General features: G+C 50.1%; 1 protein-coding gene across 3 annotated transcripts; it reads right to left on the bottom strand.

Moving 5' to 3' along the window:
* Positions 1-1318: 1318 nt before the first annotated feature.
* Positions 1319-23356, bottom strand: GRIPAP1 (GRIP1 associated protein 1). Of its 3 annotated transcripts, XM_012652312.1 has the most exons (26): positions 23285-23356; positions 21375-21441; positions 21176-21237; positions 20156-20182; positions 19222-19329; positions 16277-16427; positions 15251-15435; positions 15010-15057; positions 14305-14336; positions 14169-14216; positions 13936-14035; positions 12465-12542; positions 12175-12267; positions 10884-11018; positions 8602-8697; positions 8136-8348; positions 7887-8000; positions 6982-7059; positions 6778-6873; positions 6622-6678; positions 6419-6518; positions 4678-4808; positions 3575-3697; positions 3364-3457; positions 2421-2575; positions 1319-1549 (listed from the first exon to the last, which is right to left on the bottom strand). In XM_012652312.1, exons 1-26 carry the CDS (start codon positions 23324-23326, stop codon positions 1457-1459), a joined length of 2526 nt encoding a protein of 841 aa, XP_012507766.1. In that variant the 5' UTR covers positions 23327-23356; the 3' UTR covers positions 1319-1456. The 3 variants fall into 3 exon arrangements, with proteins under 3 accessions (XP_012507766.1, XP_012507769.1, XP_012507768.1); XM_012652315.1 differs by lacking the exon at positions 12175-12267; XM_012652314.1 differs by lacking the exon at positions 6982-7059.
* Between the last annotated feature and the right edge of the window lie 132 nt (positions 23357-23488).

Raw genomic sequence — 23488 nt, forward strand, 5'->3', positions numbered from 1 at the left:
ATGTGAAAGGTGATGGCACAGGGCACAGCACACACAGAAGATTCTGAGTCTTAAAGGTGTGTGCTGATGTGGGAGCAGTAATGCAGGTCCAAGTCTAGCCTTTCCATTTAGTCACCCATGTAATCTTCCATTTGCCCACTTATAAAACTCCTGATTTGTCCACCTCTCCATCCCTCTACCCATCCAATCAATTACTCTGCCTATCCCTCCACCCACCCATCTGTTCATTTAGTCATTAATCCACTCACCCACTTACTCATCCATTGGTAAGTTCACCCTATCCACCTAACCATTCACAAATTTATCCATACTTATCCATTCTTCACCCATCTGTCCACCCATCCATAGCTCCACTGATCATTTATTCACTCACTTTACTTTTCCCATTCATTAGCTCATCCATCCTAACATTCCCCAATCCATCAGTCCATTTATTCCTAACCTGTCCATAAATCCATCAATCCACCTATCTACTAATTCATCCACCCGTCCATTTGTCCATGCACCTATCTATCCATCTGTCCGTTGATACCACCTATCCACCCTCTACCCACCTACTGATCCATCTACCCATTTATTCATCCAATCACCTATCCACCCATCCATCCATCCATCTATCCATTTATTTACCAACTTATCCATCATTGATCCATGGAACCTTCCACTTATTCATCCATCAGTCCATCTGATCACTTATGCATCCTCCCATCTGTCCACTCATCTACACCCACAACCCCATATACATCTAGCCACATACATATCTGCAGATATTTCTGCTCCACTCAGTTTGATGGGTTGTTCAGCAGTAAATGGAGACCAGCTGGGTGAGGATGGGGGAATGAGAGTAAAGTTGCAGCCAAAGATCTCCCTTCCCATTACAATGATATGACCTGTGCCACCCCCACCCCACTCCAGCACATCCCTCCTGGTTGAAAAGAACAAGACCAGACAGTCAGTGGGTGGGCCCATCTGGCCAGATGGTATTTTGGCTGCACAGCCTTTACACACACACACACATACACACACACACACACACACACACACACACACACACACACACGTTGCTAGAACGCTGAACATGGACCGTGCCCCCACCCAACATCCCCAATCCCAAATGCAGAGTAGCCAGGCTCCAGACATAAATTAAAAAATAAGATAAAATAAAAAAGAGTTGGTCTCTGGGAGGGAGAGCTCATGCAGAGATGAAGGCAGAAGCCCTTGGGAGCCAGGGCCAAGAAGGAGAAGTTCCCGCCCCTTCCCTCAGGATCCCCACTCCCTCAGGGCCTCTGCCCCAAGACAGGATCATAAACACCAGCCATCAGGCATCCAGCCCCTTTAATGTCCAATCTCCCAACCTATACGATGTTGGTTCTGGCCCCCACTTCCCCACCACAGCCCAAGGGAATGGCGTCCTGGGGGGTGGGGAGGGGAGCGAGTGGGTGAAGTCTGCAGGTCTTTAGCTGGTTTCTCCTGGCTCTAGGTCTGGGTTAGGAGACCCCACGCACTCCTTGCTGAGCCGCACAATTTCCTGGGACAGAACTTCCATGTCCTAAGAAACAAATGAGCCATCAGGGGTCAGAGAAGGGGGCAGGCCACTCCCTCGCCAAAGTTGGGATATCATCTGTGATTTCCTTCTCACCCCATTCATTAATCAACACCCAGCTGTGCTTGGGCTGGGACAAGAAGGTACTTGGAGAAGCTCACAGAGACCCCAGCAGTGAGCTGGACCCGGAAAAGTTGCAAGAATGGGTAGCGAGCCTCTGGTGCTATAGATATGGGAGTGGGTCACCTACTATGACATGGTGCTGCTGGAGGATACAACCACCACCCTCGCCACCTTGTCTTCTACTAAATGCAAGATAGCTTCTCAAAGGCAGGAGCTGGGTATGACTCCTTTGACGCTCCCAGAGATGGGGAAACTATTTGGGTGGCAGGTTGGGCAAATGGACGTGTGGATGGACACGTGGGGGATCCATGGTAGGCAAATAGGTGGCCAAGTGGATTGTCCAGAGGATAGATGGGAAAAAAAACAGAAAAAACAAACAAACAAACAAAAAAAAAACAAAAAAATTGAAAAAAGAACAGAGGACGGATGGAGAACAACAGGCAGGCAGGCAGGCCACAGAGTGGGAGGGTGAAAAGTAAGACAAGGGGGAACCGATGAGTAGATAAGAGAGAGTGGTATGTCAGGAAATGGGTGCTGAGATGGGTAAACAGTAGGGTAGGTAGATGGACAGATGGGCAAATTGGTGAATGTGTGTAGGAATGGATGAGTGAATTGCTGGAAGGACTAAACTGATTGGAGGGTGGAAGATGAGCGCATGAAGGGGTGGTGGATGCGCGGGTAGGGGATGGTGTGTGGCCGGGTGGGCAGGTGGCTGGATAGACAGACAGATGGGCAGGCTGGCAGGCACACTCGCCTTGTGCAAGTGCATATTCTTGGTAAGCTGCTCCTCCAGCATGTTCTGCAGCTTCTTGTTCATCTCCCGAAGGTTCTCGTCGCCTGGCTTCACTAGGTCTCTCAGAACGCTGCCCAGCCCGCTGCGGTCTGTGTGGCCCGCTGCCACAGACACATCTGCAAGGGCCCAGGCTGAGAACCACCCACTCGGCAGAGCCAGAGGAGAGCCAGGCAGAGCCAGAGGAGAAAAGAGGGAAACAGAGTAGGGGAGGAGGGAGGGGGAGAAGCCACGTTATGTAGGGGGCAGAGGTTTTGACACATGAAGCCTAGCTCCATCACTTCCTAGCTCTGCGACCCTGAGAAATGAAGATGATAACTAATTCATGGAACTGTAAAAATGCACATGATGGCATGTGAAGCACAGAGCACTCAGGAAACCCTTGGTGCTTGTCAGCTGGTATTATTCTGATGAATAAGGAAAAATCGGGAAGGAAGGGAGAAGGTTCGAAAGAAAAGAGCAAAAGAAGTAAAGATGGGCAGGGGAGAGGAAAGAGAAGGAGGGAGACGAAAGGGAGGGAAGGAGATACGGACCCAAAAAGGGACACAGATACAGAGAATGCAAATTTACAGACAGCAAGACAAGATGAAGGAGGGGGCGAAAAAGAGAAATAGGAGAGAGAAGAAGAAGAACAGAGGAAGATGAGACGCAAAGAGAAGAAAGGAAAAAGAGGAGGACAGACACACTAGAGAATACAGAGTGCGGAGATGACAGAGACAGAGAGGAGGGAGGAGGTGAGATAAAGGGACAGAGCTTCCCTGCTCTCCCCTCCATGGGTCACAGTCTTGTTAGTAGCTTTGCTGAGTTCAGAGAAGAGAGAAGGACAGATGCCGCAGCACAGAACAATGGAGAGGGAGGGCCAGGTGAAGGCTAGACCAGGGCTGGGAGCCACGGAGGGGGCACTGACCGATCCGGCTGTCCATGACGTAGGTCTCAATGATGGCACTCTTCCGGCAGAGGTCCTCTGCCATGGAGGCACTGCTCACCTCCAGATGCTTCACCTGTAAGATGGCCCGGCCCACCTCAGACCCCTCAACTGCACAAGTTCACACATGAGGGGCTCGATCAGACCCCACTCCCCAAGGGTACTCAAGTGGGGATGAGCAGCCAGAGAGCACCTTCTCCTCCAGCATCCATTTCTCCTGCTGTGTCTCCGCCAGCCGCTGAAAGAGCTCGGCCACTTCCTCATCTGACAGCTCTGCTGGCCGAGGAGGCTGGGCCTGAGGGCTGCTGGACAAGGACTGCAGGGAAGAGGAGGGGAGAGGCCAGTGCCAGGCTCAGCGCCGACCCCTGAAACAGGAGTCAGCAGCTGAGGGGCAACACTGGGCGGGAGGTGGGTGGGAGAGTGTGGGCTCTGCGGCTGGGGGCCCACCTTGACATGCTCAGAGTCTCTGTATTTCCTTTGCCTGAAGCAGGGTAGAGGGACCACATTAGAGCCTTATGGCGAGGATGAAGGGAGATCCTATAGCAAATGAGATCTAATTCACAGCTGACAGGAAAACTAGGGTAAAGAGGAACAAGCTAAATGATACAACTAGGAAGTCGACAGAAAAACCCAAAAGGTGGGATACTTCCAGTGGGTCAACTGGGCTGGTCTCTTCAACACATTAGTGTCAGGCAAAAAGGGACTACACTAGATTAATGAGACTTAAGGGACATAAAACAACCAGATGCAACATGTGCCCTGAAACTGAATGCTGGTTTTCATAAAACCAGCAAGAAAGGACATTTTGGGGCCAACTAGAGAAATCTGATTCAGGTCAAAGTATCGGATGCTGTGAAAATTTACCAAATTGGGAAGGTAGAGAGATCAGCTGAACAAAAACAGGTTACTCATAATCTCATTTAGGTTTAAAAAAGACAGAGAGATCTGGAAGGGTATGAACTAAGAATTTATAATGGTGATCTCTGGATGGTGAAAATGTGATTTTTTTGATATTTAAATATAAAATTTTCGCTTATTTGTGGTTTTTAAAGAATTTTCTACAATGCACACATACTATTTATGGGACAGTAAAAAAATGTTATTTTCAAAAAGCTGGCTTGTCCCCCATGTGGCAATCTGAATCCAAGTTGGTGGGCTTGGGGAGAAGTTGACAAGAAAATGTGTGTGCTGGGCCCAGGGTAGGAGATGGCTATAGGTGAGGGAAAAAGGCGGGGGGGGGGGTTCCAGATTTTGGGTGTGAGAAGCTGGGGCTGCAGGCTCCTCTTTGCCCCTCACCCTGGCTGGAACAGCTGAACTCTCCTTCTCCCGTAAGATCTCCCGGTAGCTGAAGGAGGAGATGCTACTGCTGTCCCCTGTCTGGGTCCGGCTTGGTGAGTTCATCTCTGAGAGAACCAGCTCCTCAAGGCCTGGGCAGTGGAAGGAAGAGAAACCTGAGCACCAATCCCCCCGGGTCCCAGGGCAGCAACCAGCAGGAAGCAGCAGAAATAGATTTGACAGAGATAGAAAGTAGCAGAGATACCCCAACATGGGGAAAGGCAGAAGCAGACAGCAGGGCAGGGAGAGACAGAAATAGAAAAGGGAGCTGCCTCTCTGGACAAACACACACAACAGAAGAGAGACAAAATGGAAGAGGCTGGGAGAAAGATGGTGACGTGGGTACACATGGGCCTCAAGTGGCAAAGACACTCAGATTCAGGGTTCGAAGAAAGGAAGACAGACAGCTGGAGAGCGCACAGCGGCACACCCATGTGTAGAGAGAAAACCCCAGAGGAACAGAAAGCCAGAGCAGATGATAGAGATGAACAGAGACCCTGGAGAAAGACACAAATCACAGCAGAGATAGAAAAAAGATGGAGGCAGACTCTGGTAACCATGCACCTAAATGACATCTCAGTTTAATCTAATGGACAAGGTGAAAGGATGGGATACAATTCTATCCAGCCTGAGATTCTTATGGTAATCTGTGGCAAAACAGAAGCACAACTCCTCCTTTATAAAGATAGGTTACTGCAGGAGACTGGGTGCCTCGGAGAGAAACTGATTTGGTGAGAGATCCATCTGTTTTGCCGTGTCACTTAAAACACAGGCACTGAGCTTGTGCTGCTCCTCTTGCGGCTGCTTCTGGGTGTTAGGGAGGGGGCTGACAACACACCCTAAGGGATCTCCAGCAAGGGTGTGGCGGGTGAGTGGTGTTCCATGGGCACCTTTGAGTAGGGGGACCAAGGAGCGAGTTTTCTCTGAGTGTGTGATCTAAGAGATACGCCACAGCCATCACTGTATCTTATTTATTTAAATGTATTTATAGGCCATCCCTGGCTAAAAAAAAAGGCTGAGGCAACTCAAGTTGTGTGTGTGTGTGTGTGTGTGTGTGTGTGTCTTCTCCCTTGAGTGGCAGAAATAACATGGGTTGGCTTCGCTGTCTAGTGAAAACACCACAGTGTTACTGCCTGTGTGTAAGTCTGTCTCCCTAGCTCAACGAGGAGCCCCTGGAGGGCAGGGACACAGGGGGTTTCATGTCAGGGACCCTGGGCTTGAGCATGGAAATTTCTAGAATGAGAGAATGGATACAATGGATTTAGAAACACCAGTGAGGCATGGGAGCGTGTATGTAGTACATACAGTGGGGACACAGACAGAGACAGAAGACAGAGAGAGAGAAAAAAGAGAGGTAGAAAGAGATATCAAGGGGCAGAGAGAAGGAACAGGGGGCGGAGAAGCGAACCAGAGAAAGAAAGCAGGGAGATAAAAGCGAATATGGAGGAAAGAGAACAAAATGAGACAGCGGCAGAGGGAGACAGAAAGGGCAAAGAGACACAGCAAAAGGGAGACAGAGATAGAAGAAACAGGTAATGCAGAGAAAGAACCGGAGAAGCGACAGAGAAAAGGTAAAAGACAGACTGAGCGCGTGAGGGACGGAAGAGCACGGCCCAGGGAGGTGCAGGAAGACTCTGTGGCCTGTAGTTCCAGGCCCTGTCTTGCCCAGCCGCAGCTTCCCCTGCCTGTCCCGGTCCCTCACCTGAGCGGCTCTTGCTGTTGGTAAGGATGTCCTGCAGCCGCTCCTGAAGCTTGTCGGCGCGTTTCCGTTCCAGGTGCAGTTGTCGCTTGAGGTCCTTGAGCTGGGGGGGACAGGAGGAAGATGAGGGCTGGGGCCTAGAGGGCAGATAGGTGGGTGGGAGGCCGCAGGCCAGGAGAGGGCCATTCTCGGGCACCCCCACTTACTGCAGCGCTGCCCTTCTTCTCCAGGATCCGCTGCCCATCCACCGTGTCCTTCACCTCCTGCGGGGAGACAAAGCATGGCTGGTGGGTGCTGCCTTCTGCTCCCTGCCGCACACTGAGGCCCAGGGATGTGTCTGGGGCTGCGGAGGGACCGCTGACCTGCTTCAGGACGCTGATGGTCTTCAGGTGGCAGTCCAGCTCCTCCTGGGCCTGCTGGAGCTGATCCCGCACACCCTGTAGCTCCTCATCCTTGCCCTGCAAAGCAAAGAGCAGCTCAGGCCCCAGCTTGGGTTGGGAAGCCTCTGTCCTCCCACGAGGGCCTGTCACTGCTGGGAGAGAGGAACACCATCATGCGAGGGGCACCTTCAGCTCGGCGGCATGCTGCTCTCGGCACTGCTTGAGGGCTTCCTCTTGTTCCTGCTGCTGCTGCTGCAGGGATTCCTACAAGACAAGTCCCAGGTCTGGCCACAGCCACCCAGAAGACATCATGCCCAGTTAGGGGTGTGAGGGACTGCAGCAGGGGCCTGCTGGTAGGTAGGAATGACCCTCCTCCAGGGAACTCCACGTGCCCTTAGGCAGTATGCAAAAGTGTCATATCTAGGGCTGCATCATTCACATGGTTGACCTAGATTTGCATTTACATTTTCTTTTATTTAACAAAACGTAACATAGCACTTACTTCATGCCAAGAATGCTCTAAGGGTTTTACATATATTAACTCATTTTCTATACTTCCCCCATACTACCTAGGCTGTAGGTATTGTTGTCATCCCCTTTCTATCGATGATGAAAATGGGCCACAGAGAAGTCAGGTAACTTGCCTAAGGTCACACAGCTAGGAAGTGGCCCAGCTAGGATTCAAACCCAGTCAAAAAACTGGCTCTAGTCTGTGTTCTTCAATGCTACGTGCCACTGCCTCTCATGTATTATCTGTCATGAGTCTTCCAGAAAATGGCAATGAAGGTTCTTATTTGAACAACATCAGTACATTACAATAATTTCCTGACAGAAGTATAGTTTCAGGAAGAAGAGGTACCTATTCAAATTTTCACAAAGGCAGGGCAGCCCGGAACCCCTAACGGTCTACCCTATCTGTTGGCTGTCCATAGATCCACTCCAGAGGGCTGCTGTTGAGCCAGGGGGACTGTGAAGATAGCCTCGAGTCCAGAACGTCTCAGAAGGTTCCAGGGCCTGACCACTCCTGCTCCCCTGGTTTGGTGCAGGGGCTCCAACCAGCCTCTGTGCCTCACCAGGCACCACCAACTCACCTCAGCTTCCTTCAAGCGCCGTTCAAACCAGCCCTTAGCTCCATCCATGGAGTGCACTTGAGCTTGAAGTTCTTCCACTGTCTGCTGGAGAGTCTCCAGCTCCCGTGTTCGGGCCTGGAAGAGGGCAGACTGTCACAGGCCAGGCAGGCAGACGAGTGGGCATCTCACACGCGCCACCCAGTGGCCCATCAGCAATGCCATGGTGCCCAGGTTATAGAGGAGGAAGGGCATTCTCATCCACCCACTCACCTTCTCCTCCCGGATCTGCCCACGGAGCTCCTCCTCCTGCCGCTTCTTGTCTTCGTGCAGCTCTCGGAGCTCACGCTCATAGCGGGCACGCACTCCCAGCACCTCCTTCTCATGCCGGAGTCGGACAGCTCCCAGCTCTTCCTTGTGCTGGGACTTCTCCTGCATTGTCTGCATTGCTAGCTCATCCAGCATGGCCTTCCGCTTCTCAGCACTCTGGGGGCCAGGAGGGTGACAGTCAATCTCCTCCCCCAACACCAAAAAAGGCCCACAACCCTCTCCCCATGCCCAAGGAACTAGCCAACGTACCCCCATCCCCACCAAACTGGTTAAGTCACTCGCCCATCCTCATGGAACTGGTCACTTGCCTTCCCCTCCTGTCCCCATGTATTGGGCCATATTGTCTTCCCCCATCCCGTGGACTGAGTCAATCCCTACCCCCTGACACCCCACCCCTACGTTGCCTTACCTTCCGAGCCTCCTGTAGTTCCTGGGTCAATTGCTCCTTCTCCTGCCCTATTTCTTGAAGTTGGTCCAGCAGCCGACTATTGGCCCGTAATGACTCCTAATGCAGGAATGAAGGGGATGTTTTTTTTTTTTTTTTGAGACAGGGTCTCACTCTGTCACCTGGGCTAGAGTACAGTGGCGTCATCATAGCTCAATACAACCTTGAACTCCTGTGTTCAAGCAATCCTCCTGCCTTAGCCTCCCAAGTAGCTGGGACTACAGGCACAGGCCACCATGCCCGGCTAATTTTCCTTTTCCTTTCTTCTCTTTTTCATGGTTTTATTTTATTTATATGCCTGAAGACACTATTTTTGTGCCTTTTGTACATTTAATATAGATAGAGGTTTACACCACTGAATTTCTACCATTTACACTGAAGGTTTGGCTATTTGAGGGTTGTAGCATGGAAAATGTGTATTTGACTAAGGTAGACATTCAACTGACTTTATGAGTTGACGTAAATATGCCGATATACTATTTGTATTAGTTTCCTGTGGCTGTTGTAACAAATGACCACAAACCTGGTAGCATTAAACAACAGAAATGTATTCTCATAGTTGTGGAGGCCACAGTGCAGGTGTCGGCAGGGCCATGCTCCCCCTGAAGGCTCTGGGAAATGATCCTTCCTTGCCTCTTCCAGCTGACAATCCTTGGCATTCCTTGGCTTGCAGATGCATCCCTCCAGTCCCTGCCTTCATTGTCACATGGCTATCTTCCTTTTGTGTGTCACTGTCTCTGTGTTTCTTTTCTTATAAGAATACTAGTCATTGGACCAGGCCCACCCAACTCATTTTAACTAATTACATCTGTGAAGACTGTATTTCCAAATAAGGTCACATTCTGAGGTTCTAGGTGGTCATGAATTTTGGAGGAGCACTATTTAATCTAGTAAACTGTCTGAGTAGGTCCCGTAATGTACTATGCACTGCAAGGTTTGTTAGCATTAAATTAGCGATCTCTAAACTTTTCTGTGTTACCAAACTTGTAGTATTGTGTATGTGTGTATGTGTGTGAGCCTTGACTTTAATGAGGAAATCATTGAAAATAAATTAGTATCTCTCTTTTAATAGAAACAATGTCATTTATGATATATATTTGTTAACCCACTTGACCTAGGAGGGTGTAGATACACAGATGGTTATAGCCAAGCTCTTCAGCTTGGAGACTAGGAGAGCCAGGGGCTTCAGTGTCACCTTCCATCACTCCTGACAGGTTTGGGAAATTACATTGACAAGAGCTTACAGCAGCAAGTTATTTGAAATAAAGGCCCTATCTAGGGCAATTCTAAATAGAAGGAGAATTTATAGATGCAAAAATAACTGATATTTTTTAAAACTATCTAACTTGATTTGTCAAGGCAGCTGGCTAATTTTTCTATTTTTTGTAGAGATGGGGTCTTGCTCTTGCTTGGGCTGGTCTCAAACTCCAGGCTTCAAGCGATCCTCCCACCTTGGCTTCCCAAAGTGTTAGGATTACAGGTGTGAGCCACTGCACCCAGACTGATGAATTTGATAAACAGCCCCCAGTAGGTGCCAGTCACCCAGGACCATCTGGTAGACCATCTCCTTCCCCGCTGGTCAAGTGGGTGTTATGATCTCAATTTCTGGATGGGAAATATGGCAGAGACTGCTAGTTGCTCCCCGGTATACATTCTCCCCTACTTCCCCAGCAATAAAATTTGTAGTTGGGCACATGGTTGTCTAGCAGATGTTTCTCCTCCTCCTTCACAGTTAGGTGTGGCCATGTGATTAATTTCTGTGAGTAATTTAGGTTATGCTCTTAAAGGAAAGGGGCATGCTATTCCCTGCTCCCTTTCCTCCTTCCTCCCAGATAGAATGCAAACATGATGGTAGGGGAGCTTGAGCAAGATGCCGAGATAGAAGTCTTGGGTTAAAGGTAGCAGAACAGCAATGGAGAAATAACCTGGGTCGTTAGTGATTGGAAAGCCATCATTCCATCTCTGAACAACTTACCTGGACTTTTACATGAGAGAGAACTAAACTTCTGTCTTATTTAGTCCAATATTATTCTGGTTTCTATTATGGAATCAAAATGGATATCCTAACTAACTGAAGGGGCTCAGTCTCAAAGAAGTGAAATGACTTGTCCCAGGACATGCAGGTGCTAATAAGTTAGGGAGCCAGACTGGAACCCAGGTCCTCCTGATTCCAGCTTTCCCACTACACATTACCGGGGACTTCGCTGCATCAGTACTAGGGAACTAGGAGAAGACAGAAGTGTCACCTGGAGCTGGGAGTTGAGGTCATCTTTCTGTCCCATGAGGTCCTCGTACTCAGCCTGCCGCTGCTGCAGCTCAGCTGTCAGCCCAGTGGTCTGTTCCCGGAACATATTCAGTTCTTGGGTCTTTGCCGTTTGGATCTGGAGAAAGTAGTGGTGATGGGAAGTGGAGTGAAGGAGGCCCCAGGGGTCAGGCACAGGGTGTGGGCCTCCCAGTTCCAGGGAGACAGGGAGAAAGGTGGGAAGAGGGCCAGGAAGAAAACAACATTTCAAACAGAAAATCAATGATATATTCATATAATGGAATACCACCCAGTGATAAAAAGACAGACCCATGCTACATATGTGTAAACCTCACAGATATAATGCTGCCAGAAAGAAGCTATAGACTAAAGAGTGTCCAATTCCATTTATATGAAGTCAAACAACAAGCAAAATAACTCTATACTGATAGAGATCACAATAATATTATAGTTACTTCTAGGGGAATACTGAGTGGAAAGGGGTAAAGGAGACCTTGTGGGATATAAAAATGCTCTGTATCTTATTATCCGGGCATGATAGTGCACTGCTCGGGAGGCTGAGGCAGGAGAATTACTTGAACCCAGGAGTTTGAAGTCATAGTGAGCTATGATGATGCCACTGCACTCTAGCCCAGAGGACAGAGCGAGACCCTGTCTCGAAAAAAGAAAAAATGCTCTAGGCCAGGCATGGTGGCTGACACCTATAATCCTAGCACTCTGGGAGGCCAAGGTGGGAGGATTGCTTGAGCTCAGGAGTTGGAGAACAGCCTGAGCAAGAGCGAGACCCCATCTCTACCAAAAATAGAAAAAAATTAGCTGGGTGTGGGGGTGCGTGCCTGTAGTCCCAGCTACTCAGGAAGCTGAGGCAGAAAGATCACTGGAGCCCAGAAGTTTGAGGTTGCTGTGAGCGAGGCTGATGCCACAGCACTCTAGCCCAAGCAACAGAGCGAGACTGTCTTAAAAAAAAATGCTCTATATCTTGATCTGGGTGGTGGCTATATGGAGAGAGAGAGAGAGAAGGAGGGAGAACATTCACTGAACATACACTTAAGATTAGTATACTTCATGCACTTTACTGGAGAGAAACTAGAATGCAAGAGAAGCAGGGATGGATGGGGAGAGAGATGAGGGCTGGAAGGCAACAGAAAGGAGCAACAGAAACAGAGGCAGGAAAACAACATAAGGTCTAGGCCACCCTGCTCTGACATGGACAAGAAGCAGAGGGAGATGGGAGAACTGGGGAAGGATCACCAGGGCCCGCAGGGGTCCTGTACCTGCTCCAGAGCAGCCAGGCTAGTCCTCAAGGCATTGTTCTCAGCCAAAAGCCCTTCCACTTGTTCCTGCGCATCTGCACTCTGGATGGACACCTGGCCCCACCCCACAATAGGTAAGAGTGGGTTCAGAACAGGGGGACAGGACCTACCCGCAGCCAAGAAAGAAAGGAGACATACACACAGAGGACTGGGGGAAGCAAGACCCCTGGGGCCTTGCCTGCCTGTGTAGTACCCACTCAGGCTGCCCCACCCTGAACCCCAGTTCCCTGAGCCCATCCAATGCAGCGTACCTGATCTTGCAGGGCCCGCAAAGCTGCTGCATGCTCCAGGCGCTCTCCCTGCCGCTGATCTCTCAGCTCTGCCAAGCTCTGTGGGGACCAGTAGGCCAGGGGAGCCCATTACAGATCTCAGCCTCCGCTGGAGTGCATATGACCATACACACTCCCTCTTTGACCACCCCACGGCACGTCCCTGGCACCAGTGGATCTCAGACCACCCAGCCATCAGAGATCTCAGGTTCACCCAGAGGTCACTACCCCCAGGGGCCTCAGACACACTCAACCCCTCTATCCCAGCCTCCAAGCATCTTAGACATACCTAGGCTCCTGGTCCTAGCTCCTGGAGGGTTCAAACTCACTCAGCCCTCATCCATAAGAGGTCTCATGCTCACTCACTCAGATTCCATCTTGGGAGCCCCAGGACTCTCAGATGCAATCAGCACTCAGGGACTACAGCTTCACCCGGACTCCTGACCCACCACCAGGCTTTCAAATGCACTCAGCCCCCATACTCCTATCTCCCAGGAGTCTCAGATCCACCCGAACTCATATTCTCAAGACCCTAGAGTTCTCAAACTCATACAATCTCCTAGTTTCCAGTCCCTGGTGAAGTCTCAGGGTGATGCCCCCTCATCTGTCACTCTGCTTCCCAGTCTCTGAGGATCTTCAGACCCAGCCAATCAACAGCTCCTGGGGTCTCAGCTTTACCCAGACTCCTGTCCCAGCCCTCATGTTCCCAGATTCTAGAAGTCTTAGACCCACAAGCCACCATATCCTCCATTCCAAGAGACCTCAGACTCACCCCTTCCTAGGGAAAACCCAGAGGCTTTAAAGTCATCCAGCCCCCAACCCTCAGGAGCCTCAGACTCACCTATACTTTTGCTCTAGGCCCTGGAGGTCTCAGACAGACTAGCCTTTTGTTCACAGCCTCCAGGGGTCTCAGGACCACCCAGCCCATGTGACCCTGCTTCCTAGCTGTCTCAGGCCCAAACCAGCCCCTAGACCCCGAGGGTCTCAAATGCACACAGCCTCCAGCCCCAACTGTCTCACCTTCAAAGTTTTGTGTCTACCAAGCCCCCATGTCCTGAGCTTCTGGGATTCTCAAATTTACTGACAGCCCAGACCCTAAAGGTCTCAAAGTCACCCAGGCTCCAGGGAGTTCAGACTCACCCCAATTCATACAGACTCCAGTCTCCAATCCCCAGGAGTTTCAGATTCATTCAAACTTGTGGCACACAACCCCCTAAGTCCTTAGGCCCCTGGGATCCTCAATTCATGCAGACTCCTATCCCAACTCCTAGGGTTCTCAGGGCTCTCTAGCTCCCAAGTTCCTAGCTCCTCGGGGGCCTAGGACCCATCCAGTCACTGTATTTCCAACACAGGAAATCTCGGACTCCCCAGCCAGCCTCCACGGACCTCAGACCTCCCCAGACTCCCAGCCCTGGTCTCTACCCCAGGGATCTCAGAACCCAGCCCTCCTCACCTGATTGGCAGCCTCAAGTTCCTGCTGCAGCTTCTGGGTTCGAGCCAACTGGGCTTTGAGATCAGCTTCCTTCCGCTGTTGTAACTCCTCAATCTTGTTCCTGGGGGTGACGGGGAGTGGGCACATTGAGCATGGCTTAAGGCCCAGTCTTCGGCTCTGCTCCTGTGGTCTTCAGTTAATTCTGCTGTGCCCTGTCCACATTGTCCACCAATGGCCCCAACCCTGGCAGTTACCTGCTGTCATTAAATAGCGTCTCCTTTTCTGTCTGCAGACGGCAAAAACTGGGCAGAAAGACAGATGTAGATGGGTCAGTTTCACAAGTCAATTCCCTCCTAGTCCCCCAAAACCCCTGGAAAAAAAGAAATTTACCTTTCTTGTTTCTTTTTCAGTTTCTCAGAGAGCTGGGTGTGGAAAGGGTGCAGACAAGTGATAACAATGAGAATAATACTAATAAAGACAAAAATAAACTTAGTATTTATAGACATTTCTTACTAAGTCATTTCTGGAAGCCAGGATTTACTTATGTCATCTCATGGGAATCCTCAGAACAGCCCTGAGAAGTGAGTACTACCAGTTTTACAAATGGGGAAACTGAGTTTCAGAAGGGTTAAGTCATTTGGTTGTCCAGCTGGTCAGCAGCAACCATATTATCTCCACCCAGATCCCTCAGGCTCCAAAGCCCAGCACTTATGCCCCCAAAATAGTGGTCAATGGCCGTGTCATAGAATGGCTAGGCTGGGAGACCTGGAAGCAGGATCATGACTAACTGCCTCACCGCTGGGTCTCTAGGTCTTAAGATAAGAGCCAGGAGTATATAAATGCTTGGGTGAATGAATGAATGAATAGGCAAAGCAAGGAGGTGGTAGATGGGATGGGGCCTTCCACACACAAGATATAGTGGGACCACATTAGCCCATTCCATGTTGAAAGCAACTCTGAGACATAAGGATGAATCTCTCCATTTCACAGGTGATGAAACTGAGGCTTTGAGGGGGGTGCAGTGCCCCTTCTGCCCTGTCAGGGAAAGCCCCACAGGTGGGGAGTGGAGTGGGACAAAGCTCAGGGAAGCCCCACCTTAGCAAGTTCCTCTTGCAGCCTGGATGTTTCCGCCTGTTTTGAGCTCTGCAGGGAAGGATAAGGGATGGGGTTGTTGTCAGCAGGGATGGGGGAAGACCTCTGCCTCCCCATCCTCCTGCTTCCCTCACCCCATCAGCCCATGAGACGGTGATGTCACAGACATCACCATGGGACCATAGGCAGAGCTGAAGCAACTGCCTGCCTCCCGGCATCCCAGCCCCATCAGACCCAGATTCACCTCCAAGCCTTGCAGCTGCTCCCAGAGCAATCTCTTTTCCTCTTTCTCCATTTCCCATTTCAGCTCTACTTCTGCCAATGGCATGGGGATCAGGACAGTGGGGGCTGGCCCCCCTGGGGGGTCCCCTTGGCCTTCAGTGACAGCTGAGGACTTCCCGGCCTCTTTCCCATAGCGCTCCTGCAGGGCTGGTGGGTAGAACAGAGATTTGTGACAGATGAGGTGGTCTCTGAACTCCCTTGCCATGTCTTGAATAAAGGGAGAACTGGCCTTCAACCCCTCAGGTGGCACAGACCCTGCTCCAAATGACCACATGCCTACAAGATGAAGGTCCTGCCCATTCACACCTCTCACAAATCTTTTAAGCCCCATCAACCACTTAGATCCTGCCTTCCATCAAATTAGCACACGATGGTTTCCCAAGCCCCATTCTCAATGCTCCAAGTCCCACCCACTGCCCTCCAAGGCCATGTCCACCATGGTCCACCCTCTACTTATAGCTAAATCCCTCCTAGAACTTCCTAATTCCCACCCATATCCTACCAAGTCTCCCCCCTGATCGACATACCAGCACCTGCCACACTAGTCCCAGCTGCTCCCCAAAGGTCCACACACCACACCCTCCCACACTTCACTGAGCTTTCATCCCAGACCCCACTTACAATCTGGGCTCAGAAGCTTCCCAACGCTCCTTCATTCACTTTCTCCCCTTAGCAAATAGCACCTTTTTGATGTTCAAGCCGCTAATCTGTAACATTTGCTAGGTACCAGGTACTGACCTAAACTCAGAGTGATACTACCTCTTATCTCTACTACAATCTTCTGGGTGACAGACATCACTATGTGCACTGTGTAGATGATGAAGCTTGGGCTGAGAGAGATGAAATGGCTTGGGCAAAGGCACACATTGGTTTGTGACAGGGACAAGCCTCATTCTGAAGCCCTTCCCCTTCCCCTGAGAGGATGAAAGCCTTTCTTGTCCTACTTGAGCCCTGAGGTCCCCATAGCCCCAGGAGGGCCTCCATGCACCTGCCACATTCTTCTGCAAGGCTGTGTTTTCTGCCTGTAGTCTCAGAAGCTCCCCATCCACGAGAGGCCCGGCTTGGGCAACTCCTGCTCCAGTAGACCCCTCCTTCAGTTGCTGGTTCTCTCGCTCCAGCTGTTCCATCTGGCTGCAGAGCTGAGCAGGGAAAGAGAGAGGGGGCAGAGAAGTAGAGAATCAGAACAAGATTCGCTGAAACATACATAGCACATGGCCATGTACTTTGCAATTCATTTAATTCCCATAACGACCTTTTGATGTAGGTGCTCTCACACTTTACAGAAAAGGACACTGAAGCACGGAGATGTTAAACAAATTCAAATTCATACATCTGTTAAGTGGCAGAGTCAAAGGATGAGGATACTAAGAATGATTTTCCCCTTGCCCACTCCCACCCTCACAGATGCAATCCAAGACCTCTGGCTCCTCTGGAAGTTGTCAGTACCACAGACAGCCTCACTGCCACTCCTCTTCTATAGAGGGGCCTATGTCCTGGATCCTAGGCCCAGGGATAGCACCCTCTCAGCCTAGGCACCATAGACAGCATTCAGGGTATTTCCAGGGCCAGCACTACTAACAGCTCCCACGTTGCCAGCCCTTGGCCTTAGAGCGGTTTACAGTACAAATAAAACCTAGCCAGCCCCTGTTCAACTCCTAGCTAAAGCACCGTTCTCATAGGAGTCCCAAGATAATCTCTTGTCACCATTGTCAAATGAGAATACCAAGGCCCACAGAGAATTTTTATTTTATTGCCTGTAATATTTTCTACGCAGAAACACTATTCCCTTCATCCAGTTCTCCACACGACTGGCTTCTTTGTATCCTTCAGTGCTCTGCTCTGTGTCACCTTTAAAGTAGTATCCCTCAACACAGAAAGTCCAGCACTATCACAGTACTCTGTGCCTTTCTTTCTTACCTAGCACTAATCACGATTAATTGTTATTTCATAACATAGGGTCACAATCACAGATTCTAAAACCAGACCGCTTGGATGTGAATTTCTACCCTGCCGTTTACTGGCCATGTGACCCTGGTACAAATGATTTAACCTCTCTGTTACATAGGGATACTATGTATCCTTGTCTGTTACACAGGGATACTGATAGTATCTCATTCACTTGTTGCAAGAATTAAATGTGTGAATAATGTGGAGCACTTCAAACAGGACCTGGCACACAGCAAGCACCATATAAACATCAGCTAGCAGTACGTAACATGATTTGTTCAATATGTTATCATCTTTCACCCCACCCCACCCCTAGAATGTAAGCTGCCTGAGTGGAAACCATTCTGTGCTGCTCACAACTGCATTTCCGGAACACAGAGCACATGCTTTGTGCTCAAAAAGTATTTGTTGAAGGAGCAACTGAGCTGAAATGTCTCAGCAAATAAGAGGTGGAGGCAGGCTTGGAACCCAGGTGTCTCTGTGAGCACTTCCAGTTCCTGGGAGGGGGAGGGGGAGGGGACTATGAAGGAGGTCTCTACACCTGGCTCAGGGCAGGTGCAGGGAAACATGACTTGCATTTATGGAAGAATGTCTGCCCCTGCCTCACCCTGCAAGAACCATGATCCCATGGAGGTTGGAGGCAGGAGGCAGGAGGCAGTGAGGGGTGAGGCAGTGAGGCCAACAGTTATGTGAGCACTGGGGGCTCTGAACGGGGGCTGGGGGGAGAGGACAGAAGATATTGTTTAAAGGACAGACGTGGTGAGACCTGTAGGTCAGAACAGCCTCTGTGAAATGGACTGGTAGAAGAAACTAGAAGCAAAAAGACCAAGGAGGAGGTGTGGAAGCAGAGCAGATGAGAGGTGGTAAGAGCCTGAAGCAGGGCAGGGCCACAGGATGGATATAAAACTTTTAAAAAGTCAAGAAATATTTTAGAGGGAAAATGAATTAATAGCAGGATAATATTAGTAGCTGACACGTCCATAGCTGATATCATGTGCAAGGCTCTGTTCTGAGTGACTTACATACATTTACCCATTTAATCCTCACAGAAGCCCTGTGAGGCAAGTACTGCTATTATTATCATTTCCATTTTAAATGTTTGGGAACCAAGAACCAGGCAGGTTAAATGACTTGCTCAAGGTTACACTTAGTAAAAGGCAAAGCCAAGATTTTAATCTAGGTCTTTTGGCTCCAGAGTCCCTGCTCATAACCACTACTTGCTAAACTGCCTCTCCTGGTATTATACCCGATTAAAGGTTGTTTTCTGTTTTGTTTTGTTTTTTATGGTCTTAAGCACTATATTCGCAGATGGAGCCTTGGAAATACCATATTTGCTGCCTTGGGACTTTTTTTCTTAAACTAAAAACTTAGAAAATCATGTGTTTTTAAAATTTTTTTTTTCTTTCACTGACCCAACAGCAAGTGAGAACTTAGAAAATTATTAACTGTGGATACAGAAGATAGATAAGGAAACAAAAGACAATGTCTCCAACTCCCAGTAGATTTAGATACAGCCAGGACACTAAAATCAGTAAGGAGATACAATTAGCTGGCCCAGGATGAATTATCTGGAAGAAGTAGAACCCCAGGCTCATGTCAGATGAAGGGAAGGAAGAGAAAAGGGAAGGAGCTAGATCACCTTTCTGTCCCATATTAAGCATAAGAACTTTACTTAAAAACCCCCAACACCTTGGGGCTCCATAGCATCAGCCCCAAATTATACACCTGGAGACTTGAAGCACAAAGAAAAGGAGTGACTTGGCCAGGAACCAGCTGACCTCAGGGCTTGAAGCCTTCTAATCCTAGCACAGTGAGTGGCCCCATCTGCCAAATTACTGCCCCCCAGCAGCAATCCAGGACCTGTTTCAGCACCACGGACAGTACTCCAGGGCCAGACCCTGTCCAACCACACTCTGCTGCTGTCAGGTTCCAGCCCAGGCAGCCCCTACTCCTTGTTTCCCCCTCAGTCATCCCAGGCAACAACACCTTGCTGAACTCGGCCATAAGCGTGCTGTTCTGCAGACGGAAGTCCTCCTCCTGGCTGTGCAGCTTTGCCTGCAGCATCTCATTTTCACTCAGCAGCACCTCGACTTCCTGCAGTGGCAGACATGGGCCAGGACTCCAACAAGGGCAGGAAGGATGGGGAGGTAGGACAAAGAAACACAGAGAGGAAGAAGATGACATGAGGGGAGGACATGGGGTAGAGAAAATGGAGCGATACAGGAGAGACAGACCCAGGGAGGGATAAAAGGAGAGCCGGGAGGGGGAGAGAGAGACATGGGGAAGGAGAGAGTGGGGGGAAGAGGGGGGAAGATAATGACAGGGGAGACAGGAGGCAGAGAGAGATGGGGAAAGGGGGAAAATAGGGAAGGAGAGAGGGACTGGAAGGGAGAGAGAGAAAAAGAAAGGTCAGGAAGACAGAGAGATAGGAAAGGAGGGAAATTGGCAGGGACAGAACAGAACAGAGAGAGAAGAGAGGGGGTCAGGGAAAGAAATGACTTAGGAGGCGATAGAGGAATGGGGGAAAGAGAAGCAAGGAGTCAGAGGGAGAAAGAGGAAGCAGAAAGAGAGAAATGCTGGCAGAGATAGGAACAGGGTGAGGAAGAGACAAAGAAAAGACTGGGGAGAAAAACAAGAGCCAGAGAGAGAGGAATAGGAAGACAGAGACAAGGACAGAGAAAGAGTCAGAAAGAAGGACAAAGAGAGAGAGAGAAGGAAAGAGACACACTGAGAAAGGCACAAGTTCGAGACAAACACAGGAAAACAATGACAGACACAGAAACATGTGGCAGCAAGGTAGTCGTAGACACAAGGGCACACACAGAGAAAGACAGACCAGTCCGAGGAGACCCCAGCATACACGAATATCCCACCAAGACAGTCTCCCAGACACACTTGGGTCCCCCATGGGTCCCCTTACCTGAGCTTTCTTGCTCTTGCTTAGTGCCTAAAGGGGGATGATGGGAAGAGAGTTAATGTGAGCAGAGATGGACCCCCTCACTAAGGGATAAAGACAATTGTGGCAAGTGTTAAGGGGGGGACAAAGGTGATAGGGGTTGCAGGATGGGAGTGTCTTCAACCACAGAACTTGCATGACAATTCGGAGCCCACAAGAATGATGGAATGAGTGAGTGAGTGAATAAATTAATACAAATCTTGCCTTGGGCCTGCAGCACACAGAAATCATCCTTTCTTCTAAGCTCTTGAGGCTGGTCAGGGGGTCTTGGTATTTAACCCTATATGGGCTGGATCTCCAGGCTCAGAAGTTATGGTTTCATTGGTACATCTGCCCAAACATGTCTACATGGATCCCTCCCATGCAGTGTGAAAACTGCTGCTCCCCTGCTGGGCAGCCAAGGACATTGCCAGGTTTGGGGAATCAGCGCTCTACCAAAGAGAAGCCCAGCTTCCTGACTGTCAGATTTGCTGCATTTTGTATCCCTTTATCCAACAAATATTTATCAAGCTCACACTATGTATAACATTGTGCTATGCACGGGGACAGAGCGGTGAAGAACAACACAAAGGAGGACCTTGAATGTCTTGAGGGGCCACAATAGGCTATACTGTATCTCTAGAGGATCTGAGAGGTGGGTTTGGTCTCATTTTGCCAACTGGACCAGGGCAGGGATGGGAGGCAGGAGCATAAGGCAGATTCACTGACAGATTTGACAATTAAATTAAAAGTTAGTGAATGAGAATGAGTAAGTAATTGAAATTAGAAATGAGTTAAGAGTAAATTAAAATGAATCCATAAATTAAGCAGGATTAGGTAAAATTAACAAACTAAAGAGACTTCCATGAGAATTCTTTAAATGAGTACATGAAAACAGCTTGCCACATTAGGTCTTGTTCACTGTGGGTGCTCACTGGAGAGATGAATGAGTCAGATTGGTAGAGGGAAGCATGGGTGGGTGGATGGGTGGGTGGAGGGAGGTACCTTCTGAGCTTTGCTGAACTCTTTATCCAGGTAGGCGACCTTCTGTCGAAGACTGGTGAGTTCTGGTGTGGGGAAAGCAGGGAATCTCAGCTTCAGGCATGGCAAGGAGCTGAAAGGTCTTCCTGCCGGGCCTCCAAGGAAAAACCTCAGCCTCCATCCCCTAAAGCCACCCCCATCTAATGAGACCCTCCTGGCTCACCAACACCATTCTTGCGTAGTTCATCTGAAAGCTGGTAATTGTTTGTTCGGAGTTCCAGGAGCTGAGCCTTTAGGAGAAGCAGGGAAGAGAAAGACTTGGTCAGGAAAGCACCCCTACCCCCACCATGGGGGAACCAAGCCCCTAAGCCCCCAGACCCCACACCCTCCGTGTGCCTCTTTAGCCATTCCTTAAGACCTGTACCTGCTGCATCCTAAATAAGCCTCCAGGCCCTCAGTCCCCACCCCACCATCCCCAGCTTCACTTATAACCCAAGATAGCCTCACTCCTCCATCTGCCCCCTCCATCTACTCTGCACTCAGCCATCACAGAGCGCTGCCCCCATCGGGCTCTTGTTCATGTGCACTGCATGGCTCTCCATGCTCACAGGATAAAGCTCCTCCTCCTCATCTTGGCTGACCTCTTCACACACTAAACACTGTCAGGAGTGTTGCCCATCTTCTTGGCCAGACCTGGAGGCCTCCGAAGGCAGAACCATTCTCTGGTTCTTCCCAGACCCACCCCCTGTCCCTTACCCCACCAGGACCTTTCCCTCCCTCCCTCCCATGGCACCAGCCTCCATCCCCTACTCCCGATAGTCTGCTCAAGATCAGAGGGCTTGTCCTCTACAGAATCTTTCCTACCCCTGTCCTCCCCAGGTGACAGTGATCTATCTCCCCAAGTCCTGTTCCAATTGGAATACCCTTTGCACCCCCTTAGAGTCCCTCCCCAACAGAGCCCAATGGTTTCCCCTCACTCATGGCACAGTGGGATCAATCTTCCTCACTCAAGGGTCCCCCCACTCCCTTCAAGATCTGCCCAGTCATGATCCAATGGGATGGCCCTCCACCCTTTAGGGTCCGTCTTCTACAAGACCTTGGGTGGGCCAGTTGGACTAGTCTTATGCAGAATCCCCCGCAGAGATTACAATGGTCTTCCTCATTCGTGGTCTAATAAGCTCACCCTTCTATCCTCAGTATCCCTCACACAGGGACACCTGGTTTCATTCATTCGAGGACCAATAGGATTACCTGTTCTCATTCAGAGTTCCTCCCTTCCCCCCATAGGACCCTACTCAGGGTTTCCCCCTCTCAGAGTCTCCCCCAGTGAGGAACTCTCTCAACAAGTCCCACTCATAGTACAATGCTATGGCCTTTCATCCCGTCGCAGAGTTCCCCCTCCCAAAAGAATCAGGTGGTCAGAGGGTTCCTCCCAAAAGCTCAGTGATCACCCCTCCATGAAGTCCAAGGTGTCACTCTTTCACCTCCTATGGTCCTCTCCCCAACAGAGACTAATGGTATTACCCATTCTGGGCCTTCTTCACCCCAGGCCTAATGTAATCACCCTTAATCAGCCAATGGTACTGCCCCCTCTTAGGATGCACTGCCACCACTCGCACAGGATCTCCACCAACCAGGAACAATGACAACATCTGGGGTCTTTCCTCAATCCCCTGGCACAGTGTTATCTCCCACAAACTTTCTACCTCCCACCGGCTAATGGTATTGCCCTCTAAGGGCTCCCCCACCATGACGCAAACAGCCCAACATCGCTTCCTTCTTCTCCAGGCAAAATGGTTTCGCCTTCTCAAAGCCCAATATTATTATCACCCACAGAGGGTGTCCCCTGCACGGGCCCAAAAGTCTTGTCCCTTCCAGGTCTGAGTAAAGTACTGTCTACTCAAGGACGCTGTCCCCCACCCACAAGGCTTAGTGAATCCAACCTTCTGAGCCCCCACCGTATCTCGGGATCCAATTCTCTCACCACTCGGAGCCTCAGTTTCCCTTCTCCGGATCAACCCCTTAGACTCTGGATCGATCCTAACCAACCCATTCTCAGAGCTAGTGGCACGACCTCTCTCTATCCCTCCCGCAGTCGCCTAGCCTGGTGGTCTTTCCAACCGCGAGCGGCACCTGCATCCGCTGAAACTCCTCTTCAGACAGAGCTTGCGCCATGTTCCTCCCCCCCCCCCCCCCCGCCAGCTTCTTGCGCAGACGCAGTTCCTGCCTTCTGTCACTGTTAAAGTCGGACCAAACCACTGGCTACGAATGGAAGGGGTAAGAACCTAATTCAGAAGTTCCGTATTTTGGAGACAGAACAAACCGGACACGTCAGGT

Source organism: Propithecus coquereli, unplaced genomic scaffold (assembly GCF_000956105.1).
Source record: "Propithecus coquereli isolate 6110/MARCELLA unplaced genomic scaffold, Pcoq_1.0 Scaffold388, whole genome shotgun sequence".
Taxonomy (NCBI): domain Eukaryota; kingdom Metazoa; phylum Chordata; class Mammalia; order Primates; family Indriidae; genus Propithecus; species Propithecus coquereli.